Raw genomic sequence first — 26,321 nt, forward strand, 5'->3', positions numbered from 1 at the left:
ATTTTGAGCATATCTCTCAAACGCATTTGCAGAAAGACAGGTCTAATCATTTCAACAAATCGCTCAAAATCCTCATCATCCTTTTTCTTGGATGGTTTGGGGGGAAGGGCATGGGTTTCTGAACCCATGGTTCCCTTTCTTTACCATGCTTCCTAGCAATGAAATTGTTCTTATCGTATCTCTTATTCTTAGGTTGTGGGTTATCAAGATCAACAGGTTCAATCTCCACATCCTTATCATTGCTAGGTTGAGCATCAACATGAACACCACTATTGATATTATCATTAGGCTCATTTTCATCACCAGATTGTGTTTCGGCATCAGAAACGGAGATATCATTTGGATTCTCAGCTGTCACAACAACAGGGTTGCTAGCGTGCAAGTTCCTATCATCTTTCTTTTTCTTTCTAGGATGACTAGGTGCATCGGTGCTAACTCCTTGAGAATCTTGTTCAATTCTCTGAGGATGACCCTCAGGATACAAAGGTTCCTAGGTCATTCTACCTCATCTAGTGACGACTCTGACAGAATTGTCATTCAACTCATTGAGCAAGTCATTTTGAGCCTTAAGTACTTGTTCTACTTGAGTAGTAACCATAGAGGCATGTTTACTCAAGAGCTTAAGATCATTGACGTTTCTGTCCACACAAGCACTTAAATGACTAAGCATGCGAGCATTCTGTTCCAATTGTCTGCTAACATAATCATTGAAACTTTGTTGTTTGGCAACAAAGTTATCAAACTCATCCAGGCATACGCTAGCAGGCTTATCAAAAGGAATATCACTCTCATTGAATCTACGAAGAGAATTTACCTCTACTACCAGTATCGGGTTATCAAGACCATGGATCTCTTCGATAGGTGGTAGATTTTTGACATCTTTAGATTTAATGCCTTTCTCTTTCATAGATTTCTTAGCTTCTTGCATATCTCCAGGACTGAGGAATAGGATACCTCTTTTCTTAGGAGTTGTCTTCGGAGGTGGTTCGGGAATAATCCAAGCATTCTCATTGCACAAGATATTATTCAATAGGATCTTAGCTTGTTCCATAGTTCGTTCCGTAAAAACACAACTGGCACAACTATCTAGGTGGTCCTTAGAAGCATCGGTTAGTCCATTATAGAAGATATAAAGTATTTCATTCTTCTCAAGAGGGTGATCAGCCAAAGCATTCATCAGCTGGACAAGCCTCCCCCAAGCTTGTGGGAGACTCTCTTCTTCAACTTGCGCAAAGTTATATATTTCCTGCAACGCAGCTTGCTTCTTATGGGCTGGAAAATATTTCGCAGAGAAGTAGTAGATCATATCCTCGGGACTACGCACACAACCAGGAGCAAGAGAAGTGAACCAAGTCTTAGCATCATCTTTTAGCGATAAAGGAAACAGCTTAAGGATATAGTAGTGGTGGATCTTTTCCTCACTCGTGAATAGGGTGGCTATATTGTGCAATTTGGTAAGATGTGCTACAACCGTTTCAGACTCATAACCGTGAAAAGGATCAGATTCGACCAAAGTGATTAACTCAGGGTCGACAGAGAATTCATAATCCTTATCGGTCACAAAGATAGGCGAAGTAGCAAACTTCGGGTCGTATTTCATCCTAGAGTTCAAATATTTTTCTTTCCACTTGCGTAGTAATTTCTCAACATCATAGCTATCCTTACAAGCAAGAAAGTCCTCAGCTATCTCTCCCTCCATAACATAACCCTCACGCATATTAGGCAATTCATATCTAGGAGAGCTAATTCTAACAGGCAAAATAGCAGGTTCTACTTCAATAATCTCAGCAGTTTCAGAAGTATCATCACATCTAGCAGCAAGTCTAGCAATTTGTGCATCAAGGAATGCACCTAGTGGCAAAGCAGTATCAAGCATAGCATCATCACAAGCCTCATGGATAGCAGAAGTAGAATCATCAAGCACAGGCGACACATCAAAATTTCTAGCAGGAGGTGGTGTCGCAAACTTACTCATAACTGAAGGTGAATCAAGTGCAGAGCTAGATGGCAGTTCCTTACCTGTCCTCGTAGTTGAGGGCAAGACTTTAGTTTTTGGATCTTTCGGATTCCTCATAGTGTTCAGCACACGTAAATCCCAAGTGACTCAGAGAATAGAGCTATGCTTCCCCGGCAACGGCGCCAGAAAAAAGGTCTTGATAACCCACAAGTATAGGGGATCGCAACAGTTTTCGAGGGTAGAGTATTCAACCCAAATTTGTTGATTCGACAAAGGGGAAGCCAAAGAATATTCTCGAGTATCAGCAGTTGAGTTGTCAATTCAACCACACCTGAAAGACTTAGTATCTGCAGTAAAGTGTCAGTAGCAAGGTAGTGTGATAGCAATAGTAGCAACGGTAACAGTAGCAGCAGTAACAACAGTGACATCAATAGTGACAGAGTAACAGTAGCAGCAGCGACAGCAATAACGGCAAAGTAACGTAGCAGGGACCAGTAGGAAAAGACTCGTAGGCATTGGATCGGTGATTGATGTTTATGCGGATGGTATTCATCATGCAACAGTTATAACACGGAGAGATATGTAACTAGCTCCAGTTCGTCAATGTAATGTAGGCATGTATTCCGGATGTAGTCATACGTGCTTAGGGAAAAGAACTTGTATGACATCTATTGTCCATCCCTCCCGTGGCAGCGGGGTCCTAATGGAAACTACGGGATATTAAGGTTCTCCTTTTAATAGAGAACCGGAACAACGCATTAGCACAAAGTGAATACATTAACTCCTCATATTATGGTCATCTCCGGGAGTGGTTCCGGCTATTGTCACTCCGGGGTTGCCAGGTCATAACACATAGTAGGTGACTACAACTTGCAAGATAGGATCTAGAACACACATATACTGACGAGAACATAATAGGTTCAGATCTGAAATCATGGCACTCGGGCCCTAGTGACAAGCATTAAGCATGGAAAAGTAGTAGCAACATCAATCTCAGAACATAGTGGATACTCGGGATCAATCCCCGTCAAACCCAACTCAATTACGTGATAGATCTCATCCAACCCATCACCGTACAGCAAGCCTACGATGAGATTACTCACGAACGGTGAAGAGCATCATGGAATTGGCGATGAAGGAAGGTTGGTGATGACGATGGTGACGATCTCCCCTCTCCGGAGCCCAGAACGGACTCCAGATCTGCCCTCCAGAGGAAGAACAGGAGGTGGCGGCGCCTCCGTATCGTAAAACGCGATGAACTCTTCTCTCTGATTTTTTTCTAGACGGAAGGGACTAAATAGAGCTGGAATTGGAGGCGGTGGAGCTCCGTGGGCCCCACAAGCCTGCTAGGCGCGGCCAAGGGGGTCGCGCCTGGTGGGCTTGTGGGCTCCACGATCCACTTCTCCGGTTGATTCTTGCGCCAGTATTTTTTATATATTCCACAAAAAATCCTCGTAAGTTTCCAGGTCATTCCGAGAACTTTTATTTCTGCGCAAAAACAACACCATGGCAATTCTACTGAAAACAGCGTTAGTCCGGGTTAGTTCCATTCAAATCATGCAAATTAGAGTCCAAAACAAGGGCAAAAGAGTCTGCCAAAGTAGATATGACGGAGACGTATCATAGTCCCACACCGTTTTGTTAAACACAATCCTACCGGTTCAAATATGGTTGTGAGTCAAAGACAACAAGCAGCCTTGAAGGAATTGGTCAGAGAAGGAATTAATCCAGGGAGAGAGATTCTGTAGCTCGAATAGAGGGAGATGATGAAAGGTGGTCGAGGTCTCGAGGCGAGTGCGGGAGATGCTAGATCAAAGACGCATCTGCTAGTTGAAAACAAAAGGTGGCCTCGAAGGAGTCCAAAGAAGGAATTAATGAAGGATCCAAAGAAGGAATTAATTCTTAGTAGTCGGGTGCCCGAGCTCCATTGTGAGGCTAGACATGGCCGGCAGGATCCAACACCAGATCAGTGGGTGAGCTCCATTGTGGTGTACTTCTTCCTTGACAGAGCAAGGAGAAGCACGGCCCGGGAGGAGCTGGACATGGCCGACAGGGTCTAGCACCAGATCAGTGGCCGATCTCCACATGTGATTTCAGATGAAACGATTAGAGTGTGTAAACTCCGGATTGATACAATAGGTGTGTTTCTCCTTTCGACATTTCTTTACATAATCCTTTAATTGAGGACAATATAATCTACGATTTACTTTCTATATGCACTTCAACATGTATAAACTTTGTAAATGTCTGCCAATGGTGAGATTTTGATTTGGCAATTTGGTGTCTTAATTGTTATGGCTAACTATTGGATCCTAAAAAAATAAAATAAAAATAGTCTAGATGTGTACAACTTATGTCAAGGCAATAGTAGATTCGATTGGTACTACATATATCTAAACAATGTTTCATTTCGATCACATAACGTTCTCTTCCTTAAACAATCATAATGTTTTTTTGAACTAAATTAGTTGTGTGATTCATTTGCACATTGTGCCACGTCAATGTAACATCCCAAATTTTGGAATGTTAGTATAATTTATTAGATTGATTGTTTGTTTGTTTGAGTGATTGAAACTTGAGTGAAATTTGAAACTTTTTAAAAACTTTTGAATGAGAGGGAATAAAATGACTTTCCCCTTTTTCCTGTGAATTCAAATTCATCTTTTTTAAAATCAGCGAGAGGAGATAGCATGACTTCTTCAACTATAAAGAATTTGAATCAAGGTGGCATTGGAATTCCTTTCGATTTTTGCTTTGTATTTTGTTTCTTCCTCACTCATGGAATGTCGGGAACCATATCTTGTCAAGCAAGAAAAGAGAGGAGAAACATGACCCTCCAAACCCGGGGATATTCTTTGAAATATTTGAGCCATGACACCCAAGATTTATTTGAAAATTATTTGCAAAAAGAAATAAAGCATTTAGGGGATTTTCTGAAAAATATTTTTTTTGAAGTATTTATTTTGGCCGTGGAAAAATGTCCATCTTTTTGAATTTATTTTCCTGAAAATTTTAATATATTATACCCCTATATTCCAAGGATATTCTATTTCCTTTTAATCGTATTAATTCCTGTTTTAATAAAAAGGAAAAGAGATCTCTTATTTTAGGAATGTACTTGGGCCACGTTAAGAAACCAATCTGGCCCAATCCCACCTTCTTCTTCTTCCTCACGGCGTTTCCTTCTGTAGCCATGGCAGAAGCTTCCACGAAGGTCCCTCCCCGGATTTCGCGAGCTCTACTGCCTCCCCACACCTCCCGTTGCCCCTATAAGAACCCCCATGGCCTCCTCTTTTCGTTCCCCTAAAAAAATCTCCCTTTCCCTGCCTGTAGACGCCACTCCCCCACCATAGTTCTTCCTGTCAAGAACAAAGCACAGGAGCTTTGCTGCGACCACCCCTACCCCTGTCGAGCCCCCTGGCACCCCCTCGGCCGTTCCCCCTCTCCGCCGACGACCTCCCCTTACCAGAGCAAGCCCCACCTCGCCGGCCAACCACCCAGCCACGGCCAACCTTCCATCCATGATGAGCTTCAAAGAAATCTCGTCACCGTTTTTTTCACAAAAAAAGCAAACTTATAAAATTCATATCTATTAGTCTGTAACTCCAAATTAGGTGATTCTTTTTGAGTTAGATCACAAATTTCTTGTAGTTTCCGAAAATATATAATTTGTCTATGTTTGGAATTATAAAATTTGAATTAGATCAGATTTGGTTTAAATCTTGTTTTGCTTATCATGGGAGTTTAAAAATAGCTTTTAATTTAATTCCTTTTGATGTTGTTTCCTAGTGATCATATCTTTTATTAGTTTAAGTTTAAATTTTTTTCTTTTATTTTTACTTGGGGTTTTTACCAAAACAGATTATGTTTTAGTTCTTTTAGGATTATGGCTATTTCTTTTTCTATAATTGTTTTTAATTTTTTTTCTTTTATATTTCAGAAAGTTTATATTTTGTTTCTGTTAGTTAACAGTAGGTTTTCAACAAATTTTTATTTTTATTTTTATTTTTTATCATGAAATCAATTCTAGTTCTCTAATAACTTGCAATTGATTTCCCTACTAGATTAACTCCCATTTGAAAATACTTTCAAAATAGTTTCATGAAAAATACTTTATTTTGTCTTAGTTAAATTTATATTCTATTCTCTGTTATTTAAGTATTTTATTTTCTGATTAGACAAAAATTATTTTTGTGAATGTTGTAGTAGAAGACTCCCTAGCACTCTTTGAAGTTCCCATTTCGATTCTTATTCGATCTTTCATATTGTTTTGATTTCATCTACTTCTATTGTCGTTTGATATTTGATTGCTAGAATGATTGCTAGTGTGCGTGCTTACGTGAATGATATGTTTGTTATATAGATTTCATCGGAGAGTGACGAGTAGTCTATCAAGTTATTTCTCGAGAAACGATAATTCTTCTTCATCAACCTCATCAGGCAAGTCATTTGATCATGTATCACCTATGTTTTATGCATCGTAGTTCTACCATCCTATGCCCAATTTGCATGCTGACTAGGTACTTGGAAATTATGGTTACATATTGTAGTATCATGTGGTAGGCACCCAACAACCCCGTTACTTGGCCCGGGACGACAAATTTCATATTGCTATGCTTGAGTAGACGGGATTCTGGTTGAGAGTTTATCACGAGTGATGCGAGAATAATTTAATAACCAAGACCGGTTAAGTCAAGACTTTTCAAGACCTCGTGATGCAATGCAACTCTAGGTGAAGGACGGTTGATCGGCTCCCTGGAGAAACCAGTGGATGACCCGGGATGCTGGAGACGTGCCATGACATCTTGCGGAAAGCTTCACCCAGGCTCAAAGAGACGGACGGATATTTTCAAGACCCAAGGCTTACCTGCACAGCCACAAGTCATTATGGGCTCTCGCTTGGTTGGACAACGCGTCGACTCTGGACAGGCGGTGCCAGCAGATGTAGAAGAACGTTAGGATTGGATGGGCACCGACAGGGATTCAGAGAGACCCGTTGAAAGACCATGTTTTGATCATCCGGTCTTCAAACATCCTGAAGTGCAAGGACATACACGGAGGCGATAAAATCTTGTGGGGAACGTGTGCAAAACTCTACAGAGTACTCAAACCTAATCGATTAGTCGTGTCCATGGTCATGGACAACTTGAGCCAAAGGAACTGAAGTTACCGGGAATTCTCAACACCATTATAAATACTTGATGAGGGTAATATTGATAACTTGGGTATGAGAACTGGTTGGCGGAACCATCTCATTAACAACCAACAACGTAGTAATATTTTGCTTTTAGCCCCTCTCTTGTGGTAGGAGAAAACATTGCTTTTTGCTAAAAACTTACAACCCCACCTGCCATATATGCATATAGTATAGATAATATTTTACCCCCTCTCATATGTGACTTGCCAGCATATTCAATATGCTGACCTACACGGCTGCAACGTCTTATGTTGCAGATATGTTTCCTCGACGAGTAAGAGTACGATTCAGGGTTACGGTCCGCACTCAACTTGCCGTTGGGGTTCATTGGGACTCCACTCCCTTGACTGCTTCCGCTGAGATATTTAAGGTATATATCAGTTTTACGCTATTTCCATGTGATTGCACTTTGATATATACATTGATGTACTGTGTGTGTGCCAGCATACTGATCCAGGGATGGCACAGATACACAGAGGCTTGACTCGTTTTGAGTCGGGTCGCTACAGTCAACCTTGTAGTTATCACAACCGATAGCCAGTAAACATCAAGTATGCATTTCCATCTATCCTTCTGATCTAACCACCTATGATGTCAAGTGATATTACAAGTCTGAAACTATAAGTAAATAGTTTTGATTTTTCTTCCATTGCAACACACCGGCATTTTTGTTAGTGTTATTATGAAATCTTTGATCATGCGTCACGTTCGTCATCAATTGAATTTACAATCATCTGATGTTTGCATAACGATGAGTTGTGGTTGCCTGAACTTATGTTTTGTTCTGCAATGCAGCGTCTAATGTACAATGCACCATTCTGTGAATCAATGCAATCAACTATTTAGTATAAGTTCACTTTAGTTTTTATCAAAATCTAATTCAGTATGTGTCGTGATAACGATTCTGACAATATAAAGGGGTAGGATAAAGGAGCATGATCTATCGAGATGCAAATGGGTGACACGAGTGTTTTAGCGAGTTCATGCCTCTCACGATGGAGGTAACAGCCCTACGTCTCGTCCTCCGGAGAGGCTTTGCATATCTGTTATGAACACATAGTTACATGGTGTATTAGAGAAAGGGGAGAACGGATCTCCAAGCAAGGTCCTGAGACTAGAGAGAGAGAGCCAGAGCTCCGCGGAGGAAGAATGAGCCGCCTCCGGCTATATGGAGGGGGTGTCTTATATAGAATGCGCCACCCTCTCGTCTCTTATGTTACAAGATGGCGCATTGATGTCATAATGTGAGCCCACTACAGAACCTTCTCTATGCTTCGACTGTCTTGCCGACTGTTGGTCTTCGCATACCCTAGTAAGTCATATGACCGAGTGGTTGACTATCATCCAAGTGGATGGAATGTACTTGTCCGAGTAGATAGTATGTACTATGTATTTGTCTAGATCCATATCATGTGTGGATCCATGCTATTATGGTATTTCAACCTTTCATGGGTCTACCTGTTTTGTGTATCCCCAACAGTATGGCTTAGGGCATGTCCATCGCTCCCCGCCGATACACGTCGGACGAGCAACCCATGTGGATAAAAAAGGCAAAAAGACAGTCGCTTGCAGAGCCAAACGACCTCTTGCAGAAGAACCGACTTCTTCACTGAAAAAGCAAGAAGCAAGGAGGGGATGAAGGAGAGAGAACTGCATTTGTTTGGATGGAAAGTAAAAAAGCTGAGATAGCTGGACTATCAAGAGGTATTGCCTGTATTGGATGAGAAATATTCATACGCTGGCCTCACAAATTTTTTCTTAGATAGAGGTTGAGACCACACCAACGTGATGCTTCCATAGTTCATGCCTTAGTGAAATCAGATGAGATGAACAATTCTATTCCATTTCATCTCTGAAACCAAACATCAAAATATAATCATTTCATTTTTTTCAATTATTTCTACTAAACATAAAGACAAAACCGCTCCTTTCTGATAAAATGAAACCATGACATTTCGATCCGCTTCGTGGCCGAACCAAACACACCCTTACAATCTGATTTCAGTGTCCACTCACAGTTCTGTCCGGGACACTGCAATTGGGGTCCCACGTGTCATACACATCTCAGTTGACTATCCAAGTCCGTCCGTTTTCCCCACCCCTCCGATCCAAAACCATGGCCAGCACCTCCGACGGCGGGGCCGCCGGCGCCGGCGACCCCGCTGCGTCCTCACCAGCGCCGATCCAACCACAACATCCGACACCCCGCATCTCCCACATAGTCCGCACCTACCTCGACCTCTCCTCCAATTCCAAGAAGCGCCGCGCCGCCCGTAAGAACCAGCTCAAGCCCGGCGGCGTAGAGACTTCCGCCGCCAGAGAAAACAAGGGATGCGGCCCCTCCGGGGCCGCCTCGTTGGAGCATTCGCGGCTGCTCAGGGAGTTGGGCGTCCGGGTCTCCCGCTACACGCACGAGGAGCGCCGCGACATCATCACCCGCTACATGCAGAAGCGGAGCGGCCGCCAGGGCGTCAACCGCGCCGCCGCTAAGGTGGGATTCTTGTGACGAGGTCCATGTTTGGGGGCTAGTTTGGCTGGGGAGAGCACGGTTGTCAACTTACTGGCTGCTGCCCTTGTTGCCTGCAGGTCCCGTCGAGGCAGGCCCTGGCGGAGCGGCGCCGGAGGGGTGCTGGAGGGCAGTTCCTCGGCAAGGAGGATCCGCAGGTACAATCGTGATGTTTTTGGTATTGCACATTGCAGGCAGGGTAGTGTAGGGGTGCGCTTTGCTTTGCTTTGCTTTGCCATCATCAAAGTTTCTGTTTAGCGCCTATGAACTACAGATTATAGCCTTGTTTCTGATTATAATCCTTTTTTTAGATCTACAGGGAGGGATCCCCGGCTCTATGCAATTGAGCCGGCGAGCCCTCCCTGTTGATCTGAAAAAAAGATTATAGCTTGTTATCTGAAATTTTCCCGTTTCTGTGTGAGTTTCTAGAGTAGGGAAAGTATGCTGGCGCTTGTTTATATAATCGTTTATACAAAGATGAGATTATATAGTCGCGCTTGTTTCTCCCAGACTACAGATAAATCTGAAGAGAAGGCAGAAGAAGAGCCAGAATTGCCAGCAGAAGTTGTTGCGAACGCTGGAGGAGTGCCCATAATTGGAATGGTCTTCGAGAGTGAAGAGAAAGCATGCATGTATTATGTTAGTTATGCAGGAAATGTGGGATTTAGTGTCCGAAAAGGATTGTGGGATAAAACAGCAAAAAGTGGCAGTAGATCAAGGTTTTATGTCTGTTCCAGAGAGGGCTTTCGCGCAAAGAATTTGCCCAAGAGACCTTGCCCGGACACAAGGACGGGTTGCCCTGCACGATTTTCTATCACGTTAACGCCCAGTGGAAAATACCGAGTGACAGAATTTGTGCAGGATCATAATCACCAGCTTGCTGGTCCAATTGATATTGGGATGCTGAAGTCGCAAAGATTATTGTCCAAGGTTCAATCTGGAAATGGAAATGCCATAAGCATTCCTCCAAGGTACAAGAATTATCTTCGGACCAAGTCTACAAACGATATGAACGCAGAGGATTTCAGAGCTCTTACAGATTATTTTCGAAGTATGAAGAGTGATAATCCATCTTTTTACTATGCCATCCAGTTGGATGAAAATGACAAAGCTGCTAATGTCTTTTGGGCTGATGCAAGATCAATCTTCGACTATCATTATTTCAGTGATGTGATCTGCTTTGATATGACCTACAAACTGAATTACTACAGCAGGCCACTAGCTTTGTTTTTGGGTATGAACCATCATAGACAAATGGTCATATTTGGTGCTGCTTTCCTGTATGATGAAACGGCTGAATCTTTCAAGTGGCTTCTTGAGACCTTTAAGAGTGCCATGTGTGGGAAACAGCCCAAGACAATTTTGACGGATCGATCTGCTACTTTGAAGGAAGCACTAGACCTCGCTTGGCCTGGTACAGTTCACCGTTATTGCCTGTGGCAAATATACCAGGATGCAGTTAAGTCCTTGGCGCATGTTTTCTGTATTTCAGAAGAATTCACACATGATTTTAGCCACTGTATATTTGATATCGAGGATGGCCAAGAGTTTGTTGACACATGGAATGTGATAATGGAGAAATACAACCTTAAAGAAAACAAATTGTTAAAGGAGCTTTACGAAGACAGAGAAATTTGGGCCTTGCCATATGGCCGACAAATATTCTCCGGGGACATTAAAAGCATGGTACGAGCAGAAGCCATAAGCATAAGGATGAAAGAATACCTGGGTTGTGAGAAAGAGCTATCTCCTTTTTTGAAGTTTTTTGAAAGTTCAGTTGAGGAGAGGAGACAGGAAGAGATACAAGCTGATTACCAAGCTACCCAAGGGGAAGCAAGAACACCTCTGCCACTGCTCTGGCAGGCTGCAAACTTGTATACACCAATAAATTTTGAGTTATTTAGGAAAGAGCATGAAGAGTGCATGAACTGTATGGTTTACGGTTGTGGCGAGTTCGGCTCTCTTTCTGAGTATATGATTACGGTTAAAAACAGAACTAAAGAACAAGTTGTGCGGTTTGATTCATCAGATGGCACGGTTGCATGTACTTGTAAAAAATTTGAAACTGCTGGAATTTTATGCTGCCATATATTAAAGGTATATGAACTGAAGAATGTTAAAGAGATCCCCCCACAGTATTTTCTTAAGAGGTTGAGTACAGATGCAAAGTTGGGGAGTGTTCATGAAATCGATGGGTTTAATTTTGACAGTGATATAGGATCTTGTGTTCCAGATCGTTATGCGGCTCTTTGTCGTTTGTTCTATAAGATTGCTTCTAAGGCTGCAGGGAACGTAGAAACATTTTCAATGGTCGCAAGCCAGTCGGATCAACTGAATGAAGGAATTGAACGAACTTTGCAATCTATGTTAGCTGCTAAGTCATCTGTTGTCCATTCCATCAAGGATCAGTTAACTCGTATGGTTCAAAATGATTATCCCCTTGGTAATAGCAGTGACGCTCAGAAAGCTACCGGAAAGAAGACGAGTGAAGTTACTCGTCGTGGAAATTGTCAGGAAACCAATAAAAGGCAGAAACCAAGAAAAGGTGTCTGCAGTTTATATGTTTATAGATGTGAACTCTTTTTATACACTTGTACATGTAAATTTAAACATCTTTTTTTGCATACTTTGAAAATAGGGCATCCTGATGAAGTAGCTGCAGGACCAAGAGAAAGGGAAGTGAATGTTACGGATCAGTTCCTACCAGATCAACTAATGCAGGTGCATTCCTCAACAGGAACACATGATTCCTAGTATTTTCATGTGGCCTTCTGAATGTGGTTTAGCTTGTCTGTGTATTGTGCAGGGACATTATGTACTTGGCCACAACTTTGGTCTTAGTACCTCACAGAACCTTCGTGACAATTTGAACCATTTTGTTCAGGTTTGTGTTCATCTCTTGATAACAATGTATAGTCATGTCGATTAGTTATCAGGTTTATCAGGTTCTTGTGGGCATGCAGGCTTCTGCAGTTCCAACCCTGCAACAGCAGCCATTCCCTGGGAATGGTCAACTAACCGAAACCCAAGTGAGTTGTTTGGAATTACTGGTTGTAAAAGAGAAGCTTGTGTTTGATATCTTTTTGAAGCATTTGACCTTTCTTGTCCACTTAATGAATACTTCCTCCGTTCCTAAATATAAGTCTTTTTCGAGATTCCACTAGTCCGTAGTGAAATCTCTAAAAAGACTTATATTTACGAACGGAGGGAGTAGTACGTAGTAGTTGCTTAATTCTGAAGTCCGGACTCAGGTATGGTTCATACTGTTCTTGATGCCGTAGTTACTGAAGTGAGCGTAAATCCTGCAGGCCTATACTGGTGACATGCACGCATTGCAATTCATGGAGACAAATCCCCAGATCGACCATGAGAATGAAGAGGAGGGTCAGTCGTCGATACCGGTGTGGGATTTTCTCTGATGTACGACTTCACATCACTTGTATATACCACGACGGCTATTACATTGCCACTAGGTTTGAAGAACGTAGGACCACTACTGAGTCTGAGTGCTACTCCAGTATGAGCTTCCATGATGAGTTTTTTTCTCCAAATACTGCCGTTTGGCTTAGATAACTGCCGTTCAGCGTAAAACTGGTTGCCTTGTATGTACACATTTAGCTGATCGCGGGAGTGCCAAAGAAATGTCAAAAATATATTTCTCATATCCTTTCCCAGGACTCCAGTTCTCCAATATCTGCTGGAATATGAATTATGAATGAAAAAACAAGAAAGAACAAAGACCGAAACTGTGTATCAGAAGAACAATTTGTTGATTCGCAGTATCTCCAGTAACAGAATGTATGTACAATAACGAGTTTGTAACAAGCCAATTCGACGAGCATGTACAGAAGACAGTAAAGCTGTAAGAGTCAATTCGGCGAGCATGTACAGAACGCAGCAAAGCCGTAAGAGCCAATTTGACGGGCATGTACACAACACAGCAAAGCAGCAGCAAGAACGCGCACACAAGAAGCAGAACGTGCTCTGGAGCACCCTGAAAAAGCAGGCGGCGTCAGATGAAGAACATCTTGTCCCTGAGATCCGGGTGCACGCGCAGCTCCGGGAACTCGACGGCCTGGAGCTGGGCCTGGAGCTGCATGGAGTCCATCCTGCTGTCGTAGTAGTCCCTGCCGCGGTAGGCCACGATGTCAGCGTACTTGATGGGCGCCGTCAGCGACACCGGCTTGGTGCACCGCGCGAACACGAAGCACATGCTGTACACCAGCTTCTGCATGTCCACGGCCTCGAAGCCGTGCTCGTTCTCCAGCATGTAGTAGTGTGTCGGCCGGCTCGTCCCGTGCAGCCCGTCGTGGCTGCAGAGGAAGAAATCCTCCTCCGACTGGTCGACCACGATGGTGTCGACGACCGTGCCAGGGAGCACGTTGCCGTTGGGCGTCTGCAGCTCGTTTTCGTCCTTGGGGAAGAGCCGCGTGCTGTGTCGCTTCTTGGCCACGATCACTGTGATCGTCGGCGAGTAGTCGTCCTCGCAGATACCCTTCTTCATGGACACTAGTTCCTCCTTGCGGACCATATCGAACAGCTCGTCGCTCACGCCGTCGCGGAAGTATATGATCTTTGCTGGCTTGACGCCGCCGTTCCTCTTCTTGTAAACTTCGATGAGCTCCTTACACATGGTACCAAGGTTGCCGATCTTCTCCTGGCGGTGCTTTTGGGTACAGATTCTCGGCACGTACTGGCTGGCGCCAGGGCAATCCATGGACGCCACAACAGCTGCTATCGAGGGACTCACCGTGTCTCCTGGAGGCGGGTGGTTCACGTCTGCGCCGATGAACATGAAACGTGTGCCAGTCACGTTCGGAAGCTCGTCAGATAGCTGCATGTTGCTTCCTCCGAGCTTGCTGTTGATCTTGAGAGCAAGGTTGGACAAGTACTGGTCCTGGCTATTGCCTTCTTTGTTCGCCAGGCGGGTCAAGAGACACTGGGTTTGGATCCCCAGCTCTATCTCGCAGATCAGCTTCAGCGTCTTGTACCCGGGGTGCTGGTCAGACATTGGGCAGAAGAGGAGCTGCAGCTTCTGCCTCTTCTCCTCGGCAGCCTCCTTCGCTTTGTTAAGTTCCCTACGTAGTTTGTCTGCATCGAATAGCACCAAGGTTTCTGACTTGTGCACAAGGCTTGGCTCATGGGACATTGCAATACCGAGATTATTGCACTTGCTGACAATCTTTGCAATAAAGGCGTCCCGGAAATGAGGCTCCTGTCCACTGAAATCGAGCACGCCCCAGCACTTGAGAGACTGGCCTTCAAATATTTTGTGATTCTGGAGGTTCCACTGGCGGTTAGCGAGACGAATACTCAATTCTTTAGAGTCACCCAGTTTTAGCACTGGGGGAAGAAGGATCTTGCCGCTCACTTCTGTCATCTGTTCATCCAATGAAATCTTGAAATGCTTGCCTCTGTCTCCTCTGGAAGCAAAATGATCATTAGACATTAGTACTTCGTAATAAAAATGAGTTCCTTTCACTAACTATTCAATAAGCATCAGATCCTTTTTTGAAGAAGCGCAAAGATCAGTTCCTTCCAAAGAAAGAAAATGACAGCAATTACTTAAGCAAGAATAATGTAAGTGGGCAGTGAATTGAAAAATACACCGATAAAATAGGTAAACTCCATGTTTCTTTCACACACATGTTCTGCTGTAGAGGTATTGTTTACACAGAAAAAAAAACTATTGTATTGAACTTCTAGCAAATTATATTGCACTGGAATTACTTCCTCAGCAGCAAGTAAATAGTGTGATATATTAGGTTTCTAGACTGAAAAAAAAGGAAAGAATGGATGGCCATGCATATGCAGAAGTAGAAGGGCGCCCAAGCAAAAAATAGTTACCTGCAAGGCCCATCAAATCCATCATTAACCAGTTGCTCAATCCAAAGTTTCCGATATTTTGACTCGGGTGGCCTTCTCGGTTCCTGCTTGGAATCCTTGGGATACTTCTGACATCTATGAAGCTTACAAAGCTCAATCGGGACATGGTTTGGCTTGTCCGGTCTCTTGCTCAAAGCCAAGCATGGAAACATCTTATACTGAATGTTCTCCCCGTACTGCTGACGATAATACTCAACAAGGTTCCAAACCTTATTTACTTTGAACTCCTTGAAGGTTATCTGTTCAGCACATTGAGGCGTCAAGCCTTGAACCTTGTACTTCCGAACTGTCGGGGCATCCCTTTTTCCTTCAGAGGACTTCTTCTGGTAACTCACGGTAATGCAAAGGCCTCTGAGCTGATCCTCCAAATATTTCCGCTCTTTCTCGTTTAGAGGTGCACTACTACGGCCTTTAAGGGGTTCCCTTCTGCCAACGCGCTTCAGCAAGTGCTCAACAAGATCCAGAACACTGCTTTTAGGTTTGCAGAAGTCCATAGCTGAATAGTCCACACATAAGACCAGCCCTTGCTTGGTGGGTTTTAGAGTCTGCTTGGTTCCCCCTAGAGTTTGGACAAGAGCATCAGCATGATTGGGGGCCTCAGGCACTAACCACCATGGTGAATATAATGTCTGCCCAATGATAATCTTTTCGAAGCTAGAGGCCTGACGCACTATGACATCAAGAGCCTGCAAGACATTCCTACCCACAGGCTTATCAGAGGGTAGCACCAGCTTCTCCTTGAACTCTACTGAGACATTGTAGGTTCGTGACCGAACTGACACAGGGAGGGATAAACCTTCTGGCAGTTTGGCAAAGGTGTACAGATGGCCCTTGCCATCAGAAGCAACAGCTAATGGTTCTGAAGTCTGCGGAAGCATCTTCAAGAATTGAGCACTTGCAAAATCCTGATCTGCCTTGGAGAGCTCCAAGCCTCCTGATGCCTCTGGAGAAACTTCCTCGAGCTTGACACCGTAGTGAAAGATAGTTGATTCCCCAAACTTGATGCCAAAGTGGTTCACCCAAAGTTTGACTTGTACCTCTTCACTGGGGCCAAATATTCTGACTGAAGGGAGGAAAAAGAACAGTTATAAACAGCACAGTTTACACAAGGAAAGCAGTAACATGGAATGCTTGTTAAAGAGGGGGGCTGTGGGATAAAAAAACTACAGTTTCACTAGCAGTTCGGATAGGGCACTACAGTTTCCCAAATGAAAATGCCGAAGTAAATGTAGCTATAAGGAGAGGAAATCGCTCAACGTTTCTAACTTCAGATAGCATTGCAATTCATTTTAGTTCATACCCTTGCTACTACAAAAAGGACCCCCAGAAGGCCAAAGTTCATCTCCGTGCTGACTCCAAACCATAGCATGAAGCAACAGATCAATTGGCACATGCATGCAAGCCTACTTATGAAATGAAGCATTCCTAAGAAGAAAAAGAACCCAAAAGAATCAGATACAGGTTTTCACTGGTGAAAACCGTGATACTTTCTTGTCTTCTGATAAAGGATTCGGTAGTTAACCGATGTTATAAATGGTATGAAACCACATGGTGACATACCAAACTACTAAGGTTCCTCTAGTTCTATCTGTCAAGATTTCCATTTATCTCATGTGCTGTGCATCCTATCAAACAAACATTTGCCATCTCAAAATTACAGAACAGGGTTTACTAACAACAGTTCAAAAGTTCAGTTAGCATAGTTGAGTTCATCACCACATCATCCTCCCACTTTTTCAAGCAAAACAGGACTGTAACGACCCTATCAAACTAAGAATCAAACGCTTCCTATGGATTCAAGACACAAGAGAATAAGAGGCATCAATAGCTACCATAAGTAAAGCTGTAATACAGACAATGCACCAAAGGGAACTTAGCATACAGGGAGATAATCAGATAACCATCATTCCTATTAATCTCAATATATAAACCTTGGAGCACACATAGGCATTCATAAATACTACAACCAAACCGTATGAAACTTGAGAAACCGCATAATCATGAGATAATGCAGGCATGCAGCACATGGAACTTATCATACAGAGAGATAATCTTCATTCCAATCTATCTAGATCCATAAAAATTGGAGCACATTTGGGCATGCACAATACTACAAACAGAAACATACAAAACTTCATATAATAAATTATGATGACATGATCAAAATAAGAAACAATCTAAGACTACACCAATGCAAATGCTACTCTAAATCAGCACGCAACCAACATAAATTGCAACTACAGGCCCGTAGTTTCAAACAAGATAGCAGTCCACGCTACTACAACATGGACGCCTGGACAAACTCGCCTCAGTCAACCACATGTGTGAAATCAAACAGCATAGGTTCTAATGACTAACCATCATGAAACCGTTGATCACTTGAGCGATCAACCCCGCCCATGTTTTGAACATTTCAGAGGAACGAACGAATCACGTCAGAGTTCACAAGGCTCGCAGGTACAATCAGGAAACGGTACTGCAAATGGTGCCCCCAAAAGGCCCAAAGTTCTTCATGCTGACTCCAAACCATAGCATGACGCATTCATGCAAGCCTACTTGTGAAATAACAGATTCATCGAAAAACTCTGATGCTTTCATGTATTCTTGATAAAGGATACAGTAGTTAAATGATATTCTAAACGTTCTGAAGCTACAAGGTGACATACCAAACTACCAAGGATCCTCTAGTGCTATCTGACAGGATTTTTATCTCATATGCTCTGCATCCTCTTAAACAATCATTTGGCATCTCAAAATTGCGGAACAGAGGTTACCAACAACAGTTTAGAAGTTCAGTTAGCATGTAGGCGGGTTCAACACCACATCTTCATCCCACTTTTTCAAGCAAAACAAAATAGGATTGTAATTACCCTATCAAAGCTAAGATTCAAACAGTTCCTATGGATTCAAGATACAAGAGAATAAGATGCATCAATAGGTGCTATAGGTACAGCTCTAATACAGACAACGCAGCAAATGGAACTTATCAAAGAGATAGATAATCACCAATCCTATTATCTCGATCTATAAACCTGGAGTTCATAATACTGCAACAGAACCGTATAAAACTTGAGATACTGCGTAATCATGATCCAGAAACGAAATACTACGAAACAATCTGAGATCACACCTACGCGAATGCTACTCTAAATCAGCACGCGTCCAGCCAAAATTGCAATCACAGGCCCGTAATTTCAGAAGGTAAACAGCACGCCTGGAGAAACGCATCGCCCCGATCTACCGAATCAATGATATGTGAAATCAAACAGCGCAGGCCCATGTTTCTAACATTTCAGAGGGGAACTACCGAATCATGCCAGAGTTCACAAGGGTGGCATGTAAATCAGGGAACGGTGCTTACCACCAGGATTGGAGGGGAGCCTCTTCGCCGACGGTGTCGCGGCGTACTGCTGGGGGTAGTTGCCGCGACGCCGCTCTTCTTGCCCTGCTCCGTGACTTCTACTTGGATAATACTCCTCCCGTCCGCCGCGGCCCTGATATCCTCCGTAAGGCCCGCCGCCCGCGCCGTGATCTCCGCCGCCCGCGCCGCGACCCTGCTGTCCCCCGTGGTGGTACGGGTCCCGAGGTCCATTGGTTGCGGCACCCGAACCACGCCCTCCTCTTCCCGAGCTTCCGCTTGGATCCCCATCGCCTCCGAGGGGTCTCTGGTACCTTCCGTAAGCGCTGTAGACCCTGCCGTGATCCCCGCCGCGTGCGTACGAGCTAGCACCTCGGTCGCGGTCCGCGCCGCCTCTGCCGAGGTACTGGCCGAAGCCGCGAGATGCGCCTCCTCCGAGGTTCTGGTCTCCGACGGGAGCCAAGCCGCCTCCGCGGGGCTCATCAACCTCATCGCGGAAGCCTCTCCCGCCGGCGGGGGGAGCCGCTTGGCCGCCGCCGCGGCCCCGGTTCCTGCCGCCTCCGCCGCGCTTCATCTCTCCCGAGTCTCTCCCTCCGTCGCGGCCTCCTCCGCCGCCGCCGCCGCTGCGTCGATTAGCCATCTTCACGCGGAGGTGGGGCGGCCGAAGCAGCGGCCGATTGATGGAATTGGGTTGGGGTTTTGGGGGGATTTTCCCAACTTGTGGAAGGGGAGGGGGGGGGGGGGGGGGGGGAGCGGCCGTTGCGAGTGGGGCCGCTAGATATAGCGGCGCGAGCCAACGCGAGACGATTTTTGAGGCGAAATGTCGTCTTTACCCCCACCCCTGGTTTTATTTCAAACGAGCACGCTACCAATTTCGACGCTCATTTGCCGTCGCGTCGCGTACACACGGACCGCTTTTACCATCTTACCCCTCGAGATCCTCTTCTTTCTTTTCTTGTCAAAAAAATATCATCATCTATGGATTTTTTTTTTCACTCCTGAGCACGCAAACGTTCATTCCTATAAATGCATACGCGCACATCCTATCTCTGTGAGCACTTTCGAAAGACTGAGCCAACATAGGATCTTGAAATTTTTATGTTATTGTGTCATTGCTATACATGTACTCCTTGAGTATTTGTTAATCGATATTTATAGTTTTATTCTTTTCTCTAGAGTTGGGTTTGGATCTTACGTAAGTAAAATACATCGTAGGTCACTCAACTTGCGTCAAAGGTCCTATGGTCCTATGATGATTGGTCTTGAGAATATCATGTGTTTTCTTTTTGTAACGCGTAAGAGAATTGTACCTCGCTTCATTACGAAAAAAAGGAACATGTACATAAGGTTACATGAGAGGGTGTCGGGCAATGCTGCCCTAACACTATTCCACCGAATTCACCTACGAGGAACAGAACAAAGAAGATGGGTGTACTACTAGTGAACATCCACACCTATATACTCAGATTATTTAAGACACCATGCTCCATTTGAGTCGATGTTCGTCGTAATCACGCTTGCGAGCATTGAGATGATGTCGAAGACCCGTCAATTTCTTTCCTTCGAGAGAGAGTGCATGGTCAAAATAAAAAGGGAGTTCTGAACCTTCCTGTGAGTTGGAGAGGTAACACGGCTAGCCTCCATCCACCATTTCGCTAAATCGTCATGACAAACGGGGAGCAGCACTGAATAAGGAGGTGGGAGAGGGTCTTTAGCTCCAGAAGGCAAAGTGGGCAGCCTGGCAGGTGAGGCAGGCTCCTCTTGAGCAATCGGTCAGAGGTCAAGCAACGAATCTTGAGCACGACGAGTGGCGATTCTATTCAACACACTTCAACAGGCTCTAGCCTACCCTCAAAATTTGCCACATAAGAAAACTCCACAAATGATCAGCACACTAGTAGTTAGGTGCAGCACATATAAAATGGCTTCCAACACTAATGATCAGTGGTTTCCAATAGGTTCTAACCTATCCTTTAAGTTGAATCTACCCTGCATTTACGTCCTAGATTATCCACTGAGCACAACCAAGCGAAGAATTTTAGTTGCAACAAGGCACAAGAACACCCACATCTTCTCCGCGCCACGTATGCTAGTCAAGCTAAACAAGAACACACGATAGGAAATTTTCGCTGAGTAAATACACGAATTTGTACAAATACACCAACAAGAGTCTGCCCGAGAGACATCAAGTTAGCTTGCCTCTGGATCCGAGACCACAATCATGGCTAGAGAGAAAGGCCCTTTGAAATGCCTAATCCACTTGTTGAGTGGGAGCCCTTCATACATGGATCACACAGAGCGAACAACCAACGACACCACACGCACAATATCTGGAGCATTCGCAATGGCCACCAACCCTCAATCCATCATCAATCAAGAAAAATGTGGCACACTCATTGCCAAGCGTGCAAATATTCGAGGCATAGAACAAGGCAGTCGAGTCAGGCGGAACATGAACCAGGCGGCCCTACCATGGATGCTCCTGATCGGTCCTCGAAGGTTAAGACTATCTCACACTCAATGCTTCATTGAGCAAAGCCAAGATTATGGCCCTTGCCAACTCAGCTTCATCGATGAACAGACAATGTTCCAAGAAACTTTGCAATTCATGCCTTCACATTCGCCGAGCCTTTACACAAGAAGTTCCTGCTGATTTAGCTTAGAGTATGGAGCACTCAATGGGGAAGGTCCATAGAGAGCATGTTTGGAGGTGTCATAATGAGTTCTTACCTCACGAGGTGTCGTTAGTAAATTCTTATGGCTAGATGCCACAATCTATATTTGGACTTTATATTATGCCCACGTGGCATATGTTTGACCATTTTTTCCACACCAAAATGAAAACTAAGGATAAAGCATGGCAAACGAAAGGGTTTTACATAACATGTCAAAGCAGTGAGCCAAATTGCACAACACTGAAAATTGTAAAAACCCCACTATCGCAACACACAACACTAACAATTGTGGAAGCACTTCACTAAAAATTGCACAACACTTTTTGTAACATTCTCAAATATATGCAGGGATTATGAGAGTTCACCAACTAAGATCATGTTCTTTCGTTAAGTACTCCCTCCGTCTCATAATATAAGAGCGTTTTTTATATTAGTGTAGTGTCAAAAATGCTCCTATATTATGGGACAGGGGAGTATTATTTTACGGGTACTTTCGCTTAGTAGTTGTATTGTGGAGGCAGAGTTTGCAAATTTGCCGAATTTCAATGGAAATTGCAGTGACCAAAATACTTTGTGCCTCAATATTTATTTAAATTCAAGCTTTTTGATAGTAGATGGAACTTGTTTGAGTTGAAAGTTTTGATGAGAGGCAAAATATTTCTGTTTTCCTAGTCATTTTGCAAGTTGGGAGGTGTTTTTCTTTTTTTGCTTTTGAAGCCAGAGAAAGGTGATTTTTCTTCTTCAAAAAACAAATATGAAAATATTTAGTGGTACAACCGGATGACTGTCACGAAGGTGAGTTTTTCTGCTCACAAACTGCCGCCAAAATCGGTCTCTTCCTACCACGATGGCGTCCGATCAGGTGTCGACGAAAGAGGCGTGAGAGTTTGTGTCTTCCGATCTACCTTCAGACCTTGGCGTTTGTTGTGTGGTTCTTTTGCAAGATGGACAATGCTCTTCCTCCTTCCCAATGGATACGGGCGACCGTTTCTTTCTTTACAAATGGAGTTTTCATTTATCCAAGGCTTTGCCATCACGGTCAAGGTGCATTCACGTTCTCTAGATCCCGACTAGCCCGGATGGTTCAAGCGGCTTAAAATAACACAAAGAAGATTTCCTTGATGAAGTCCTCGTGCTGCGCAATTAGTTTCTTGTTGTAGGGATGTTTTCCTCGGTGTGAATGACTCTTATCAACGGCAACTCACCGGTGTTTGGGGTTGTTATTTATTATTCCCTTCATTCAAAAATACTTGTCACGAAAATGAATAAAAATGATATATTTAGAATTAAAGTAGGTCTAGATAATTTCTTCGACAAGTATTTTCGGACGGAAGAAGTACTTTCAAAGTATATTAGTATGTAAAAATTGCAGTTGTGTATAAACCAGTTTGTGTTTATATGAAAAAAAAACCTTTACATATATGTGAAAAGTTTAGCACCACAAAAATGTGAAAGAAAATGTAGGAATTCGACTTGAAAGTCCAGGGTTTTCTGTTGACAAAAAGGCCGGTGTGTATACGTATAATCCTCCCACGTCTCTCGGTTTTCTGCGGGCAAATAGCTCATGTGCGACGTTTTTTATACGAAATTGTAACGCCCCGGACACACCCGCCGGTGGTCGTTACTCCTGGCGGGATCTAGACTGCCCCACATATCAATACTGGTCTTTTCTGCGCACTTTGTCCTCACTAATGCGCACCCGGGATGAACTTCCTGGTCGGTCACCCATCCTATAACTACTCCAAGCCGAGCACGCTTAACCTGGCAGTTCTGTTTGAATGGGCTCCCGGAAAAGAAGGAATTCCTTATTGAACCTGGGAGTTCTGTTTGAATGGGTTCCCGAAAAAGAAGGAATTCCTTATTGATATGAGTAGTCTATCATCCCTAATAAGCCAGACTATCACATACACCACCACTCAAAGGAACCGATGATACGTCTCAAACGTATCTATAATTTTTGATGGTTTCATGCTGTTATCTTGTCAACTTTGGATGTTTTATATACCTTTTATATCTTTTTTGGGACTAACTTATTAATTCAGTGCCAAGTGACACTTCCTGTTTTTTCTGTGTTTTTTACTTTTTTCAGATCTGATTTTGGAACGGAGTCCAAACGGAATAAAATCCCCGAAATGAATTTTTCCATAACAGAAGAAGATCGGGGGACTTGAGGGCCAAGGCAGGAGGCCCACACGGGGCCCACAAGCCATGTAGCCGCGGCCAGGGTGGCCCGCGGCTACCAGGCTTGTGGCCTCCCTGGAGCTCCCCTGCCCCAGCTCTTTGGCCTATATATTCCCTAAAATCCCAGAAAAAATCAGGGCGTCCACGAAACCACTTTTCCGCCGCCGCAAGCTTCCATTTCCGCGAGATCTCATCTGGAGACCCTTCCCGGTGCCCTGTCGGAGGGGACTTTGAAGCTGGAGGGCTTCTACATCAACATCATTGCCTCTCCAATGACTCGTGAGTAGTCTACTTGAGACCTACGGGTCCGTAGTTAGTAGCTAGATGGCTTCTTCTCTCTCTTGGATCTTCAATACAAAGTTCTTCATGATCTTCATGGAGATCTATCCGATGTAATCCTCTTTGGCGGTGTGTTTGTCGAGATCCGAAGAATTCTGGATTTGTGATCAGATTATCTATGAATTATATTTGAGTCTTTGCTGATTTCTTATATGCATGATTTGATATCCTTGTAAGTCTCTCTGAGTCTTGGATTTTGTTTGGCCAACTAGATCTATGATTCTTGCAATAGGAAAAGTGCTTGGTTTTGGGTTCATACCGTGCGGTGACCATTCCCAGTGACAGAAGGGGCAGCAAGGCACGCATCGTGTTGTTGCCATCAAGGGTAACAAGATGGGCTTTCATCATAGATTTGAGATTGTCCATCTACATCATGTCATCTTGCTTAAGGCGTTACTTTGTTCTTATGAACTCAATACACTAGATGCGTGCTGGATAGCGGTCGACGTGTGGAGTAATAGTAGTAGATGCAGAAAGTATCGGTCTACTTATTTTGGACGTGATGCCTATATGTATGATCATTGCCATAGATAACGTCATGACTTTGTGCGGTTCTATCAATTGCTCGACAGTAATTCGTTCACCCACCGTCTACTTGCTTTCATGAGAGAAGCCACTAGTGAACACTACGGCCCCCGGGTCTACTCACAATTATCGTCTTCGCTTTTACTTTTACTTCTCTTTGTTTAATTTTTTTGCTTTCAGTTCTCACTTTGCAAACAATCTATAAGGGATTGACAACCCCTTCATAGCGTTGGGTGCAAGCTCTTTGTGTTTGTGCAGGTACTTGTGACTCGACGCGATCCTCCTACTGGATTGATACCTTGGTTCTCAAACTGAAGGAAATACTTACCGCCGCTGTGCTACATCACCCTTTCCTCTTCAAGGGAACACCAACACAAGGCTCCAAGGCCGCGGGGGAATCCTTTGCATATTTGCCAAGAAAATCCCTATAGACGTAGCCAGCAGCAACCGACGTCCTCGTCGGGCCACAGGAGCGTTCCCTCTTGGCACAAACGTCTGTGCATCTAGTCCAGTACATGTACCATGCCGTGTGCCACGACGGGTGACAAATGTCATGAACAACATGACTGCACACCTATCCGCAAACATCCGTGTAACCGCAAGGGTAGGCTCTGATATCAAACTTGTAACGCCCTGGACACACCCGCCGGTGGTCGTTACTCCTGGCGGGATCTAGACTGGCCCCACATATCAATACTAGTCTTTTCTGCGCACGCTTAACCTAGGAGTTCTGTTTGAATGGGCTCCCGGAAAAGAAGGAATTCCTTATTGATATGAGTAGTCTATCATCCCTAATAAGCCAGGCTATCACAGAAATGGCTGCAAACCGACATCGTTGGCAAGAATGGCTATGCTGCGACACCTTTGTGCGCACAAATAGCCCAGGCACGACATGGCCCTTAAGCACAATATCTATCAGGATTAGGTGGAGCCGGACGGGACCCACAGCTTATCCACGTCGGCATGGGACCCAGATGGCGGCGACTACTGTCAAACAATTTTCCCCTGCGCGAGCATCCTCCCTCTTCTTCTTCTCCAGCGACGAAGCACGGCAACGCCGACAAGCTCCGATTCAGAAAAGCAAATTTACAAGCATTTAAAAGCAAATCGACCGAATTCAAACAAACATAGATCCATTTTCCCAGCAAACATTCCCGAAACAAACATAGATAGGGTTCGATTACAAGGGCTCGTCGGAGCAATATTCCAGAGACGATTACAGGTTTGACCTTCGATTACACGGGCTCCTAAGCTCGGCCCCCTAAGCTCCTACCTCACCCCTACTACATCTCCAAAAGTGGGCTCACCCGAGCCCCACGGGTGCGGCCCCGACGAGGCGGCTGCGCCGGTCAGTCGGTGTCGGAGTCGGAGGCGCCCCACACCGTGTCGGTGCGGGATTCCTCGATGGCTTGGCGGAGGCGGATCTCGTCAAGCTCCTCTTCCCTCTTCCTGCGCGCGGCGACCTGCTGGGCCTCTTCCTTGATGCGCTCCATAACCTCGGCGATGACGACGTCGAGGTCGTCGTCATCGACGTAGTCTTCCGGCAGAAAGCCCTGCTCCTCCCCCTCCCTGTTCGGAGGAGGCAGCAGTGCGGGTGCAATGGCGGAGCTCGCTGCAGAGGAGCCTGCGACAGAGGAGCGCGCCGCTGCCACCATCTGGCGGTCGTACTCCTCCACCTCGCATCGAGCGAACGCACG

The 26,321-nt window shown here is 44.5% G+C and overlaps 2 protein-coding genes across 2 annotated transcripts; one reads left to right on the forward strand and one right to left on the reverse strand.

Annotated features, from left to right (window-relative positions):
* The first annotated feature begins 9,199 nt into the window (after positions 1-9,199).
* Positions 9,200-13,322, forward strand: LOC123427594 (protein FAR1-RELATED SEQUENCE 5-like). Its single transcript, XM_045111672.1, has 7 exons — positions 9,200-9,645; positions 9,741-9,818; positions 10,171-12,205; positions 12,299-12,381; positions 12,467-12,544; positions 12,624-12,689; positions 12,969-13,322. Exons 1-7 carry the CDS (start codon positions 9,271-9,273, stop codon positions 13,077-13,079), a joined length of 2,826 nt encoding a protein of 941 aa, XP_044967607.1. The 5' UTR covers positions 9,200-9,270; the 3' UTR covers positions 13,080-13,322.
* Positions 13,323-13,444: 122 nt separating this feature from the next.
* Positions 13,445-19,635, reverse strand: LOC123427593 (protein argonaute 2-like). The gene is made up of 3 exons (XM_045111671.1): positions 18,908-19,635; positions 15,508-16,609; positions 13,445-15,083 (listed from the first exon to the last, which is right to left on the reverse strand). Exons 1-3 carry the CDS (start codon positions 19,542-19,544, stop codon positions 13,673-13,675), a joined length of 3,150 nt encoding a protein of 1,049 aa, XP_044967606.1. The 5' UTR covers positions 19,545-19,635; the 3' UTR covers positions 13,445-13,672.
* Positions 19,636-26,321: the final 6,686 nt, after the last annotated feature.

This window comes from Hordeum vulgare, chromosome 2H, assembly GCF_904849725.1.
Source record: "Hordeum vulgare subsp. vulgare chromosome 2H, MorexV3_pseudomolecules_assembly, whole genome shotgun sequence".
Taxonomy (NCBI): Eukaryota; Viridiplantae; Streptophyta; class Magnoliopsida; order Poales; family Poaceae; genus Hordeum; species Hordeum vulgare.